This window comes from Pangasianodon hypophthalmus, chromosome 18 (assembly GCF_027358585.1).
Source record: "Pangasianodon hypophthalmus isolate fPanHyp1 chromosome 18, fPanHyp1.pri, whole genome shotgun sequence".
In the NCBI taxonomy this organism is placed as follows: Eukaryota; Metazoa; Chordata; class Actinopteri; order Siluriformes; family Pangasiidae; genus Pangasianodon; species Pangasianodon hypophthalmus.
The window spans coordinates 11,153,161-11,168,496 of record NC_069727.1 but is presented as its reverse complement, the minus strand read 5'-3'; the positions used below and the strand labels follow the sequence as shown (position 1 = coordinate 11,168,496).

Genomic DNA, 15,336 nt, shown 5'->3' with positions numbered 1-15,336 from the left:
TGTGTGTGTGTGTGTGTGTGTGAGAGAGAGAGAGAGAGAGAGAGAGAGTCTGAGAGAGAGAGAGTCTGAGAGAGAGAGAGTCTGGACAATCATATTTAGCTTTATGCCAGTCAGACAAGAAATTTGTGAAATCTGACTATAATACAACAGGAGGGCAAAGCATAATCTTACAGCATTTTTATTAACATCTTTAAATTCTTTATCACAGGGAGTCAATAAATACACTATAATACATATAATATATATAATGCCCTAGTCTAAATTATTAAACATGTTATTACTGTGAGGAAAACGTAATTCTGACTTAGGCATAATAAGTATACTGCACAGGTTTAAAGAGGTTCATGAGTTTTTCTAGTTCCTCAAGTAGATAAAAAAACAATACTTATAAACAAGAATAATATAAAGAATTACAGGTACACACAAATAAAAATGCATGTAAAAGCTAGTGCAACCCAGACGTTATCAAGTCATATACTGTAGTACATTTATGCCTGTGCAGTACAAATGCTGCACACCTCCAAAATTTTTTTTAAATAATAAAGGTCTATGATGGAGCTAGACCACATAACTGTAGTCTTTAAAATTCTCAAATATACAAGCCTTCATATGTGCAATCATCCATATGATGCATCAGTTAGTACATACTGTACCTAAATAAATACATACATTCGATAGGAATAGAATGGAATGAATAGGACAAATAGCAATGCACATGTAGTGCCAGTCAAGAGTTCTGTTTTTTTTTTTTAAACATAGTAATAGTAATGCCCAGCCACCATGGTTATTTAGTTTAAATCTACTATCCACTAGAAATGGTTTGTGATGACCAGACAGAAAAAGAGTGCTCAGCATATGTTGGAAAATTTTCAACATTGTTGAAAAACGATCTTAAAGCTGTAATCACTGGGTTGTTATTGATGGGTTAATGTAAGTTATTTAAAATGTATTACGGGTTCAATTTATTTAACACTTTTTGGTGACTGCATAGTCTGCTATTTAATAGATGTTATTTAAACTGTTATTTAATAGATCATTATTCTACAATTTGCAAATAGCAAAAACTATATCACTTAAAAACACTTTAAAATGTGCTGTGTGTCCTTCCAGCTGCTGCTGTGCATGCTGTTCAAGCTTCATTCTGTGTTCCACATGCCTTGCTTTGAATGGAAGAAGTGTAAGAAATTCCTCAGGTTCAGTCGTTCCACCTCCAGCTTGTTCAGTAGGATTCTGAATAGTAAATGAGCGAGAATAACATTGTGCATTGTGTTGCTTGAATAACACTGATTCAAGAACAAAAAAATATTTGCTGCACTGATGCTTGATTGGAAATATGACACTTATTCTTGTAAATATGTAAAATAGCTTCCTTAGACTTTGTTATTACTTGGGTTTTTTTGGTGGATGTTTTTAACGTGTCTTGTTTGTCTCCCCTGTGTCTTGTTCTGTTACACACCTTTGTTTTATTATGTCCCAGCTAAGTGTTGTGTGTAATTATTGCACTTCAGAGTCTTACTATATTGTGCCTTGCACAATATAGTAACTTGTGGTTTCCTAGCTTCTGTGTACTTTGTGTTATATTTCAGCCCTCCTAACCTCCAGGAGTGGTGCTTTAATGCCTGGATTCCTTCTGGTGTGCTTGTGCCCACAAGCTAAGACGTTACCACAAAGTTACATGGTGATCATTTGACTTAGTATTTTGCTATAAAATATCTTGGTTAATGGCTATCTGCCCCTTTATACTTCATGCCTCATGCACATATCAAACAGTTCTAAAAATAATAGGAGCTATCTGTGTAACAGCTTGTAACTACGGTCAGTGCTACATGTAACTTCTCTGCCAAAACTGGTGATGTTCATAAATGTTCATAAACTTGTCAGAACCTTTATGAAGGGAGAATGTTGCCTTTGTCCACCTCGCTCTCCCACAAGACTCCAGCCTAGGACCTCACCCATGTGTTAGAGTGCCTTAGAGCCTTTACTTACAAGCCTGCAGGATGCAGAACTGAAATGGATCTCTCTGAAGATCACCCATGGGTCCTACCTGAGGTAATATCACCCACATTTGTGAATCATCTGTTATGCTGGAAAGACATTCAGAATGCCCCTGTCTAAACAAATGCTGGCCCATTGGGTGCTGGATGCCCCTGCGGGATATTAAAACACCACTTCTAGTGGTTATGAAGGGTCAAATAGAACATTATTTACTTGTGTCACTGTGGTTCTATGAACATGGGATCATGGTAAGGGTTTCCTGTCATTCAGAACCAACAGTGACCCGGCTGGAACTTGGCAAGAAGGTTCCAGGGACAGATAGCTGTTGACAAGGGTATTATATAGCAGAGCACAAAATCATATGGTCATGTGACTTTGCGGTATGGTCTGGCATGTGGTATGTTCAAATACCACCCCTGGTTATTGTTCATAACTCATTTTGTAAATTAACATTCAGCACAATTGCTTTTCTGGAACTGTGCATTAAACAAAGTGAAAAAAGTTTTAACCAGGAAACTGCTTCTGTAACGCAAGTTGTAAAAAACAGGCTAAGTGCTATGTTGTTATTTCAATTTAATATCTTATTATTTTCAATTAATAACTCATTATTTCAACATATTATGCTATTTTTTTTGTTATTATTTCATTATTTTGACATATTTTCTCATTATAATTCAACTTAATATTGAATAACCCACAATCTATAAGATGAATTCATTGAACATTATCTTATAACTCTTATTCTGTATGCTTTTTCCCAGATAGTAAGTAAGCCAGTGCTTTAGTGGAATTTAGTTGATACATGTATGTCTAATGATTGGTAACTCATTTACATGCCTTCATGTAAAGGTTTTGAGTCCTAACACTTAAGTTGACAGCATTCCAAAGTTGGATGTGCTTATTGATAGAATATCATTATACCAAACAAATAATACAAAATAAAAAAAAAAAAATTGATTTTTTTCAACATAGCAACATCAGGCCTATCACCTAGGAAACAGCATACAGAATAAGAACTTTTATTGTTATAGACTAATTTTCAATAAATGAATCTTATTGGTAGATTGAGGGTGTTAAATATTATGTAAAAATAATATGAGCTATTAGATAATTGTTTAAAAAATGATTCAATAACTAGATATAATTAGTTATTTTGAAAAAAGTGACATCTTGAATACAAGTTATTATTAAGCTATGAGCTTATGGTTCATGGCTTCTGTACTTTTAAACATTGACTTAGTCTTTCAAATTTTGTTGGTAAATTGGCCTGTGCTTACCTGTCCAGCAACTCCCAGTCCTCTCCTCCCCACTTGTCTGTAAATTCTTTAATGTTCATACCTCCAATTTGAACCATGTCTGATTTATAAATGCCAATCAGACCATAACCCATAGTTTCCCAGAAACCTGTGTCACACAAAAACCTAGTTACTTTCACTACTGTAGACATGATAGACATGAGCTGTAGCACAAACACGGTAATAACATACCAAAAATTAGGAATCAAACACTTAATTTTGTATAGTGCAAATGAATATAGAGTCCTTAAATGTTTGATACATCACTACCTGCAGGAGCCTGCACTGTGGCACCACATTCCAGTCTCATCACAACAGGAGCAAACACCATTTTCCCTCGCACACAGTGTTTACGTACAGTGTCTATTATTGTCACAGGAAAGTGGAGGTGCAGGTCACACAGGAACAAAATACTGTTCTCATCCTGATGGAGGAAATAAAAATACGTGAAAAGATCTGATGACTAATTGACTAGTGTTAAATGTAGTGATACAGCAGATTTAAGTGGTCCATTTAAGGTCCTTAAAAGTTTTATCATATAGTTTTTTACCTAATCTTTATTATTTATCAAATAAAAAATTGTTTCCCTACTTCAACAAGATCTATTCCTGCTTGAATTCCTGGTGATCTGCCAAAAGGTCCATCCAGTCTCTTAAACTGGTAGCTGTGTATATTCCCAAAAATACATAAATGACACACATATGTACATGTACAAAGCAAAAATATTTATCAGTGCTTATCATGTACACCTGGTAACACCAATTGATTTGAAAACAAAAGTTGTACCTTGGTAAATTAGCATTTTTCAGTTCCATCTCTACATCAATATCTGTGCTGTTATAGTCTATGAGAATGATGTTGAAGTTTTTGTCTCCTGTGGCTTTGTACACTTTCTCCATTTCCTTTATAAAATGCATGACCCATCTCCCTTGGTTTTTCACTGTTGAAATAAGGACCAGAAAAATCAGAGAATCTTAAAAAGAGAGTATTGGAGGAGCACAACAGAGGCTTATGCCCAGGACTGCAGGATTTAAACTTGGATGCACTATAAGAGGCCAGCATTGGATAACCTGCTTACTTCATTTAAAATATACATTTGGTTGATAATCTTCTGATGTATGTATAAAATAAATCATACAGAAATTCTTAAATAAACACAAATTATATTATATATATATATATATATATATATATATATATATATATATATATATATATATATATATATATATATATAATATTAATGTATTACATACATACATACACAAAAATGTATTACATACATACATACATACATACACAAAAATACATAAAAAAAAAAATCTGTATCTGCCCATAATCATTCAGATACAGGTCCAGAGCGTAACTTAATGTTCACATCACACACCAGGATAGGGGGAAAATATGATCTAAGCGACTTTGACCATAGCATGGTTGTTGCTGTCAGATAGGCTGGTGAGCTGTTAATCTGCAGGGATTTTCACATGCAACAGTCTGTTGAGTTTACACAGAATGATACAAAAAACAAATAACATCCAGTTCTGGAGGTGAAAATCCCTTGTTGATTGCCAGACTGGTTCAAGTTGACAGAAAGTCTACAATAGCCCTGGTCACTTGTGGTGCCTCAACGCATATAGATTTGAAGTGAATGATTATGCCATTACATTGTCACAACACAACAATATACACAGAACATGAACCAATGAATGTAAAGTCACAGCATCTTAAATAAATTCAGATATTATTGGTTATTTGTCAAGTACAGTTATTGGTGTATGGATCTGAATTTCTGAACCAGTGTGGTCAGTTAGGTCCTAACTGTTTTTAATTAGAGCTATATTAGCAGATGAAAAATCAAACCCACATTAAGTGAGTCGATAAAAAGAAAACTTAAAAAGGAAAGCAGACCCAGAGAACATAAAATTTGCTTAATGGGTTGGATTAAAAACAAGCTCAAACAAATTTTATTTGAATTTGATATTCTGTAAAGAGCTTGTTAAAGAGCTGGATTTCGACAATTTGGTGAATTGAAAAGCAAGAAAGAAGCTAGTTGCCTAAGGTAAAACTGCCTTCTGAGTATCACCGAGACTATTCATACGCTCATAATGGATGTGTAATGTAGTTGTTGTTGTTCTTTCGGCTACATTAGGGGTCTCCACAGTGGATCATTGGTCTGCGTATTTGATTTGGCACAGTTTTTACATTGGCTGCCCTTCCTGATGCAACCCTCCCCATTTTTATCTGGGCTTGGGACCCGCACTGGGAGTATATTGTCATGTGCAACCCCAGTGGCTGGGGTTGGTTCCCTGGCTGTGGTTAGGCCTTGGTGCTCTCAGGTTGCAGTGGTGAGAGCACCAAGGCCTAACCACTAATCCTCCAGGGACCGTGTAATGTAGTAATGTGCATGTTTTATTTTGCCTGTGTTGGGTTGCAGGGCAGAGTGGTCAGGGCTTCATGCATTGGTTCGTGCATAGCGGAGTAGGGAAAAGTTCTGTCCCAGGGCGCCAGTATTAACTAATCCATTCCTGATAGACCATGAAAGGTTTGAAAATCACACAACTAAGAATCTGAGTCTAATAATATCCTAAATGGAAATTATAACTCTGTGGCATTGTTTACTGAATACCAGTAATTCGTAACCTGTAAAACTGGTTCAAAAATTTGTCATTCTTTGGGCATTCATACCAACATTATGTTAATTAATGAAATAACTATTTATTTTGCCAGTCCATCTGCAAATGAAAGGCCAAGCTTTGTGTGAGTTAAATCATGATATTGGTTTTACATTCTTTTAAAAAAAAGATTGTATTTTACATTCTTTTAAAAAAAAGATTAAAAAAAAAAGATAAAAGCACATAAAGTTTACCCTATTGTTTTAAACTGGTTTAATGTAATGTTGAAAGAGGTATCATTATAAGTACATAAGTTCTGACCTGCTAGAATAACATGGACTGTTGCTTCTGGGTTCCAGGAGAAACCTTTTGGGCTGCAGAGGGTAGGTAGTTCTGGATTCTTCCTTTTGTTTTTGTCCTTTGTAGCGTAAAAGTATTTAGAGAGCAGAATGTTCTTCCCCTTTGTGTCCTCCAGCTCCAGCTCCAGCAGGTATCGACTGCCCTTAGTATCATCTGTCTTCTTCTCCACATTTAGCACCCTCTTTATGACCAGATCACTGCACATCCATGAAAAGTCAACGTAAATCCTGATAATTGTTAGCCACCACCACCACCACAAGCCAAAACATTCAGAATGAAGATACTGAGGGATGTGAGTATATACCTCTTGATCTTTGTTGTGTGTAGTTGACTCATGAAGGCTTCAACTACAGGCATGACTTCTTTTTTGACCATTATAATATTTCCAGCTCTGTTGCAGGTGTGAATAACAAAATCACTTTGCTTTGAATGGAAATCCAAAGCATTTACACTGAAGACCTGTTTCCATTTTGGGTTGTTTAGGTTCTGGTTTTCTGATTTGGAAGATGTTTCCAATGTTAGGAATAATAGAAAACATAGATTAATCTATCTAATTAAATTTCAATATTAGATTGAAATATGAATTTTAATATTAGAATAATCATGAAAAACACTTTAAAGGCATCTAGGTATTAGTAAACTACCTGTTTCTTCTTTTTCTGCTGTGTTTTCAATTTTCAGATATGGGCCAAACCCACCTCTTGAAAGAAAGAATACACATGGAGGTATAGATTAATAAATCAACATGCAATCAATAATATGGAAGAGAGCGTGTCAGAGTCTACATTAAACTTTATCATATGCTTCATCCTTTTGGTAAAAGCATGCAATCAATAATATGAAAGAGAGCATGTCAAAGTCTACATTACCCTTTATCATATGTTTCATCCTTTTGGTAAAAGCATTTCTGTGCATCAGTCCCTTCATGAGCTAGTCTTGTGTGGTCATTGGGATACACTGAGGAGTAGTGAACCTTTAAAAAAACACAATTAACCATCATCCCATGGTGTACTAAAGTCTGGGCACATGGGAAAATAAGTCAACAAAACATTTTTCATAAAAGATATTTTCCTAGAGGTTGAAATACTCTTCCTATAATTGCTTTTGTGTGTTATGTTTAATAACAAAACCAGGTGGCTTTTTAGTAGCCAATTATGTAGAAATCCATAAAATCAAAAAGTAAACATAAACATTTTGCATTCATTCATTCATTCACTTAATCCTGGTAAGGGTCGCAGTGGATCTGGACCCTATCCTGGTTTGGCAAGTGGGGGCATTGTTTAGTGGGAGTCTGCAGCAGGAGTGTGGGGAATGTGCAATTTAACATGGCCCACCTGTGGCCTATTTGTTAGTATCTATCTCTCTCTCTCTCTCTCTCTCTCTCTCTCTCTCTCTCTCTCTCTTAGTCAGACATCTATAGCAGCTGGAAAGCTACCAAGTTTCAGCAGATCAAAGCTCCATTTACTGTACATTCTTTTTCACTTTGCTTTCTATGTTTTTTCCTGTTTATAGTGCCAAGAAACACAATCAAAATAAAAGCTCACATGTGATCACCCTGAGTCTGCTGGATTCCTGAGTAGTATTCCATTGCCACTGTCACACACACACAAACACTGTCACTTTAGTGTAGCCAATCCATCTAACAGAAGGTCTTAGAGGTCTTAGAGGTCAGAGGAAACCAGAAAAGCCAGATGAAACCTTGCGAGAACATGCAAAACTCCACACAAAACAGTATTTGCTTTTTAAAAGTTTTAATTTAAAGTACTATTCCTCACAGAAGACAAAGTAAAGATGTACTCACATAATTTATACCATCATATCTCTCAATAGTCGAGTTGTCATATATATGAATTGGATAGTAATCACATTCGGGAAAAACGTTTTCCAAGTAGGACTCGTACAGCAGTGGTACTGTTGAGAGAGAGAGAGAAGGTGTGAGTAAGAATGGGTCTCAAGTTTATACTAATGGGAGTTTACTCACACTAAAAAAAGATTTAATTGTATTACATTTATTTAGAAAGGAACTGAAATAACCATAAATATACAGGAAAAGTGAGAACAATCTCATGAAGGTGTATTTGAAAATGCTACTGCCAAAAAAGCTTTAGGTACATAACTAAGTAAATAAATAATTAAAGAAAGTAAATAAGGATATAAATAAATATCTGCTGTCCATATTCTGGCTTGTGAAAATCTCATGAAAAACATTTTTGAAGCACTCACTCCTGTAAATAAAGTCGCGTGGGTCCGCTTTCACCATGTCCACTTCAGGCTTGGCTGGCTTGGAAATGGGATCAGGGGACATCCTATGACTGGCTTTTGTTTGAGGGATGTGATCATTTTCCACCAGCAGTAGAGAAGACTCATCTGTACACATACAATGGAACACACACACGCATTAAACCAAATTTTCTTGTCTACAAGGCAAACATCTGAGTCGTTAATTTGTTTAAAGACAGAACAGTGTCCATGGTTGTACTTAGATTTGAAGTCACACAGTAGCAAAGAATCTTAATGACTGAGAGACAACTACTGCTTCATGTTACAATACTTTTTCTTCTGTACCCATATTAATTTGTGTATTCATAGATGTGTATGTTTATATTCTGTGAATAAACTGTGAGTTATGAGAGCTGTGTGCAACTCACCAACATAGAGGGACAAATACTCTGCAGTAATGACCTCAAAACTACTGTCTTCATTATTGAGACGCCACTGAAACAAACAAACAAAAAAAGGAATACAATCTCTTAGTCACTTTTGTTTCTCAGACAAGGCAAAAGCTTTCAGTGCATGATGAAAATTCACTTTTTATTGCTTACAGTTTAATGCAAAATTAGTGAAACTTGAGTTACGGCATGATTAAAAGTTGAGTTCCATAATTTAAAGACCACAGGTAGAAACTACACACAGTGAAAAACATGTAGAAATCTGAAATATACAATACAGATGAAACAGACATACTGCAACCTCCAGGTGATCAATTCCTTCACTCTGTTTGTAGAGTACCTCAAAAAAATACTGCATGTTTTTTGATAGTCTAAAAAAAAGTATCATATTGGATTAATGCACATTAACAGTTTACAGCTTATTTTTAATAAATCTATTAAGTGTGATCTGAGCCATGCCATAGATGGAAATGAGACACAGAAAATATTTACAGTTCATTCATTCATTCATATAATTTTCTATTAAAAAAATCTGTACAGGAAGCTGTTAGAAAAGATGTCACTTACAATATAGGCTGAGATATTTGAGATGAAAATTTCCCATACTCTCCAGGGGCTGCCCATTCCTTTCCTGTCTGACCAAGAATGCACAAGGGCTAATTAGGCATAGGATAGTCCTCATAATAATAAAACACTCTATGTAGCCATTAATTTTACTATTACTATTACCTATGTTCATCTTTGTTTACTAGTGTAATGCCTCACTAACTCAATGTTGAAAAGTAAACATATAGGTCAATAATTTTTACCTTGCCAAGGTAGGCCATAAGTTTGATTCTTTTAGTGCTGTCATCTGAACTCAGCCAGAATTCTGCATTGTTATCAGAAGCAATAGCAAAAATATATTCACCTGGTAAATAGCAAGCAGAAATGATTAGAACAAACCTTGCCACACAGCAAGGGTGGCTAAACTTATCCACCAAATGCAAAATGGAGTTCCATAAATTCCAGCAAATGCAAGTGTGGCTGCAGACTTTCATTTCAACCAAGCAAGGTTCTACTTATTTAATCAGTTGGCCTTGTTGTTCAATCAACAGCAATTATTTGAGGCTCCTATTTGCCTAAAATGAAAACCTGCAGACACACCAGCTTGGAACCAGGCTATGTGATTTTATTGGATTTTTAAAAATTTTTTGAACGCACCACTTAATGCAGGATGAAGGTATCCAAAGATTCTCAGACCATAGTTTTTCCATCCAGCATAAACAGCCAGCCTGTTGATTGTGGTGCGAGTCTAAATAATGATACCACAATAAGGTTTTAGTAAACAGAGATTGCTTTTAAATCAGAAATTTGTAAATGTCTTTAATTATTGTATAATGTTTCATATATACATAAAAATCACCAGGAATTAATATGTCAGATGGCTTTAAAAATCAGTACTGCTGGTAAAGAAATATATTTCTTATACAATTTTATTACCTAATAATAAAATTGATAATCAGACTAAAGCATTCAATACTTTTGGAACACTTTGAGGAGCAACAACGCAACAACTTAATTATAGTAAATGACCTGCCAAACCAAGGATGACTAGAGAATACAGTCAGTTATCAAGAAAACCTAACTCTTTAGGATGTAGACATGAATGTGCCATATTCAGAGTTGAGTTACATACACTTACTGAGGAGTTAACACCAAAATTGTGCACATAAGTATTCAAACTTCAGACTAACTATGGACTTATGTAGCAATCTGACAGTTACGAACTTTGTTTTTTTTTTTTTTTGAAAGTTGTTTTTTCTTGCACAATATCAGCTTGAGCAAGAAGCATCATTACGTCCAGTACCATTGTCAGTGTTCCCCGGATATGGTCTTGATCCACTGTGACCCTGACCAGGATAATGAATTAATGAATTAATGAATTAACAAATGAATGAATGAAGGAATGAACGCTTAGGAGCAGGAATTAATTTTATACAGAAAAAAAAGACAAACTAAATGTATTTAAAGTGACCTGAACCTGCAGCAGAGTGCTTATCCTTTAAACTGTGGAAAGCTTATCCTTTAAACTGTGGGAAAATTATTGTTTTCATTATTGTTGAAATTGTGTGTGTGTGTGTGTGTGTGTATACATAAATAGTTTCACTAACATGGGGAAAAAGAGGGTACAGCATGTTAGTCCTTAGCTGATGCACAGAACCTCCACACCAGTCTTCAAAAACATGCATGTTCACTTCACCTAGAAACTGTTCACATGATAAAGTAAGTTATCAAAAAAAAACAGCAATACGGAAAGATCTGCGGCAAATGTTTATGAATTATTTTTTCACCTCCGGTTTCCATAATGGCTGTTTATCTTGTGCTTGTTTCGTCTGAGATAGATAAAAAGTGGGATTGAATAATCTGTAATACAGAATATTATGTCCACATTCTCTAAAAGGAAAGATCACAGCAAGTTATTAAGGAAGAAAAAAGTTTCATCTCACCTGAAACTTTGAAGATGGGATGTTTCGGGGGCTCTCCCAAAATCCTGGGAAAAAAAGGTACTTCCAATCATAGTCATCACAAGCACAAAAACAACTAGAACTAGACACAAAACAAGTCTTGGAACATAAGAAACCGGGAACCTAGTTGGCTAGTAAAACAAAGAAGATACTTTCCCAGATGACAAATGTACACTTCACTGGATCAAGGAATACATAGTCCACATTCACAGGAAAATCACAAAAATCTAAGTTTGGTCCAATATCCTGCCCAAACAAAACAATGTCCTGATATAAAACATTTTCTGTTTAAACAGGGATTTGTCACTTTTTTTGGGCACTGACCCCATATTGTGACTGATTAAAATGGCCACTGAGCACACATTATATATCATGCCTAGTAAAAATCTGTGACCCCATCTGCATCTCAGGCCACCCCATGTGGAGCCATAACCGCAAGTTTGAGAAGCTATGTGTTAAGAATGTTTAATTTAAAATATGTCTAATATACAGTATGTGTGACAGCCTGGGCGCCATTCATTTGTTTAAAAACAGCTGCCAGTTCTTTAGTATATAGTGTAAATAAATTACATATACAAATTAATTATAATAATGACCATAAAAAACTATGTCTATCATTATACCAGCCTTTATTTATAACCCACAGATTGGCAGGTTATTCTGAAGTCTTGGCCACCCTGTTTATTAAAAAATCATTTATTTTATATAAGAAGTGCAACCATCATTCATACATGACCTTAATGAAGATAACCTTAATGATGCTCTATATTATCTCATTCAGAATGGCCTGTTTTAATATTATCCTTAGCTCACAGACTATAACCTAATGTATTTTTGGAAAATTAAATTAGCATCACTTTATCAAAGATTTACCAAAGTTTACATTGGGAAGTCTGATCATCAGCATCATCCACACTAGCCTCTCTAGTATTATTACTGGAGATAAAAGTCATTTACACAAGTCTTATGATCACATTTCACCCAACTGACCACTTAGCTTGGTGGTCTAAAATCTGGGGAAGGCAAATTGAGCTAATGCATGACTGTGTTAGTTAATTTGAATTGGAAAGTAAAAACTGAGAGCCAGCAGTGGTGTGAAAAGCAATGTTATTATATAACGAGATTTTTCTCATAACCAAATTACACCACAGGCAATTACTAGCTAAAGTGAGTCTTATGATGTTCTGCATTTACCCCTCATAAATGTAATAAATAATTTTTTATGAAAAGGGTTTTTTGATCTTCCAAAATAAATGTTTAAAATATTACAAAATTTCCTACAGTAAACATTTCATGTTCACAAAACTGCATGCTTCCTGTATTTTAGCCTATCACTTCTTTTCATAAGCTATAATATAAATAATTATGCCACTGATTTACTTTAGGCTAAAACAACACATGCTGTCGTTTAAATCAAGACAATTAAAACATATTTATTTTGTTGCAGGCTGCCACTCAATTGTGTTATTCTGACCAGATGAATGCAATACATAGGGGCCATCATTCATCTATCATCGAACCCAATTAAAAACTTTTTTTTTTTAAAAATGGCAATAAATATTATATTCATATGACTACATTCATATTATGTGTACTGCTTTTATGAACACTGAAAAAAGTTCATGGAATTGAACCGATTCAAATGTGGAACATTTGTTCCACACAAATGAAATATGTTTCATCAGTATAAATTCATCTCTTATGTTTTACTTATCTTGTTAACTTAACTTGTTGGTTCTGCATGAGTGAGTTGATTTACATGAACAGTCACCTGAACTCAAGAAAGAACTGAAGTGATTTTTCTTTCATGTTTGCCCAATTAGCTAAATGGAAGTTGAGATAAATCAACAGTAAACGGTAATTTGAATATGGGTGTGATGCTTCTCAAGTTAATTGTTTTGCTACTACAAGCCAATTTGTGGAAATTTGTTGTAATGAAGATTGAAAGAAAAGACATCACAAGCTTAGCTTTACTGTTAATAAAATGTGTCAGCCCTAATTTCCTCTTGTCCATATGTATCTCTGCAAATAATGGTGAAACAGCAAGGGAGTACACAGTCAGTTTGGTTTACATCCTGATGATTTTTTATTTATTTATTTTTTTATGAAAACGCAAATCAGAATTGAATCTAATTATAAAGTTGTTAAAGGAACAGTAAGACTAGGTATCCCTAAATTACATTCATCACAATAAAAACAATATCTGAACCAAGTCATCAAGCACCAAAAGAGGGTAAAAAAAGGTCTAATCTTAAATCTGATCTTAAGTTATATAGCAACATAAAATACCACTTTACTGGTATTATACTGATGTACTCTAAAATATCCTTTGGATGAATCCAATTAAATCTCATATTGCATAATATAAAATCTAAAATGATTTCTAATAAGCAAGACTCATTGGTTTTGGTTTGAGAATATGGTGTGAGAAGTATATTTAGAATTTGAACTACTCCTTAATCCCAATCATGGTAATAATTTGCCACAAATATATTTATAATTAGATTTTTTTATATAGCACAGACTACACACCATAGTAATAAACAGAAATTTGATTGTTAAAAAAAGAGAAATCACTACTCACCAAGACCTGAGACTGTGTTTCTTTCATTTTGATAAACAGCAAAACATGTGAAAACAATCAGCGCCACTAAAGACAGAAACAATACTCTAAACAGTTTTAAACTTCTAATGCTGAAAGACCCTCTGAAATTGTTGAAATGTTGATGCATCTTATTCAGATACTGGTAACTGTCTTGGCGTAAGAGCAAAGAACACTAATGTTGCAACGTCATTCTAAATATTCTATGTTCCTGTGGGCCACACCCACGAAGCAAGAAACTAAGGGTGTATGATGAGATAAGTGGCAAAACTACGTCAATCTCATGTCAATTAATTTGGGTGCCAGTGTCTTAGTATCTCACACACACACATACACGCACACCTCTATATATCTATATATCTATCTATCTCTCTATGTATGTGTGATTAATTTTACACACCTAAGCAGGTCAGTCAACTTTGCTAGAAATCATTGTGTGTTGTAACGCAATTAACCTTGATTAATATAAGTGCTCAGATGACTTTATATGGGTGTGTTGGGGTAAACACTAAACAGTAACAGAAGCACTAAGCAATAGACTCTTCTTTACACTTTAGCTTATATAGTTTTCAAGACAAAATGCTTCATATTTTACACACAAAAATGTAAAAACTACCTACTATTTATCTAACAAAAATATTCTTATATAAAGCATGTAATATAATATAATATAATATTTATATTTATAATATTTTTTACTCAGAAACATATTTAGCAAAACTGTCAACACAGTAAAGAATAGTTTAAGTAAAAACAAAAAGTTAATCCTTCAAAAAAAAATCTGTTATGTTGAAATTGCTTTCAGCTTATGTCCATGAACACCATCAACATGTACCCTTCATAAAATATGGTGGTTGATCTTTGAAAATTTGGGGCATATTTGCAGCTAGTGGTCCAGGGGCATGAAGACTGGTAGCATTAACTTACACAATATGGCCAAACTTTGTAAACACCTGACCATCACACCCACATGTGGTTCTTTCATGATACAAAGTTGGAAACGCACAGTTGTATGCTGTAGCATTACAATTTCCCTTCACTGGAGCTTAGGGGGCTCAAACCTGTTCCAGCATGACAATGTCCCTGTGCATAAAGTGAGGTCCTTGAAATTATGGTTTGTCAAGTTGGTGTGGAAGAACTTGAGTGTCCTGCACAGATCTCTGATCTCGACCCCACTGAACACCTTTGGGATGAATTGACATGCAGACTTCACCCCAGGCCTCCTCACCCAGCATCAGTACCCGACCTCACTAATGCTCTTTAATACTAGCTGTATGGGCAAATCCCACAGCCACA

The 15,336-nt window shown here is 34.7% G+C and overlaps 1 protein-coding gene across 1 annotated transcript; it reads right to left on the bottom strand.

Moving 5' to 3' along the window:
- Positions 1–209: 209 nt before the first annotated feature.
- Positions 210–14,279, bottom strand: b4galnt3a (beta-1,4-N-acetyl-galactosaminyl transferase 3a). Its single transcript, XM_034313275.2, has 20 exons — positions 14,023–14,279; positions 11,421–11,464; positions 11,265–11,306; positions 11,085–11,180; positions 10,135–10,225; positions 9,741–9,841; positions 9,499–9,566; positions 9,227–9,302; positions 8,911–8,977; positions 8,486–8,629; positions 8,064–8,173; positions 7,132–7,235; positions 6,907–6,962; positions 6,567–6,756; positions 6,224–6,459; positions 4,077–4,230; positions 3,882–3,954; positions 3,561–3,714; positions 3,273–3,399; positions 210–1,230 (listed from the first exon to the last, which is right to left on the bottom strand). The coding sequence occupies exons 1-20, from the start codon at positions 14,168–14,170 to the stop codon at positions 1,137–1,139; spliced, it is 2,175 nt and encodes a 724-aa protein (XP_034169166.2). The 5' UTR covers positions 14,171–14,279; the 3' UTR covers positions 210–1,136.
- Between the last annotated feature and the right edge of the window lie 1,057 nt (positions 14,280–15,336).

Bases quoted from the DNA above. Each gene is read 5' to 3' on its own strand.
- b4galnt3a (XM_034313275.2), bottom strand. From the start codon at position 14,170: ATGCATCAACATTTCAACAATTTCAGAGGGTCTTTCAGCATTAGAAGT. The intron at 11,465-14,022 runs GTGAGTAGTGAT...TTTTTTTCCCAG, and splicing joins AAACACAGTCTCAGGTCTTG to GATTTTGGGAGAGCCCCCGA. The intron at 9,567-9,740 runs GTAAAAATTATT...ATTCTTGGTCAG, and splicing joins TTATGGCCTACCTTGGCAAG to ACAGGAAAGGAATGGGCAGC.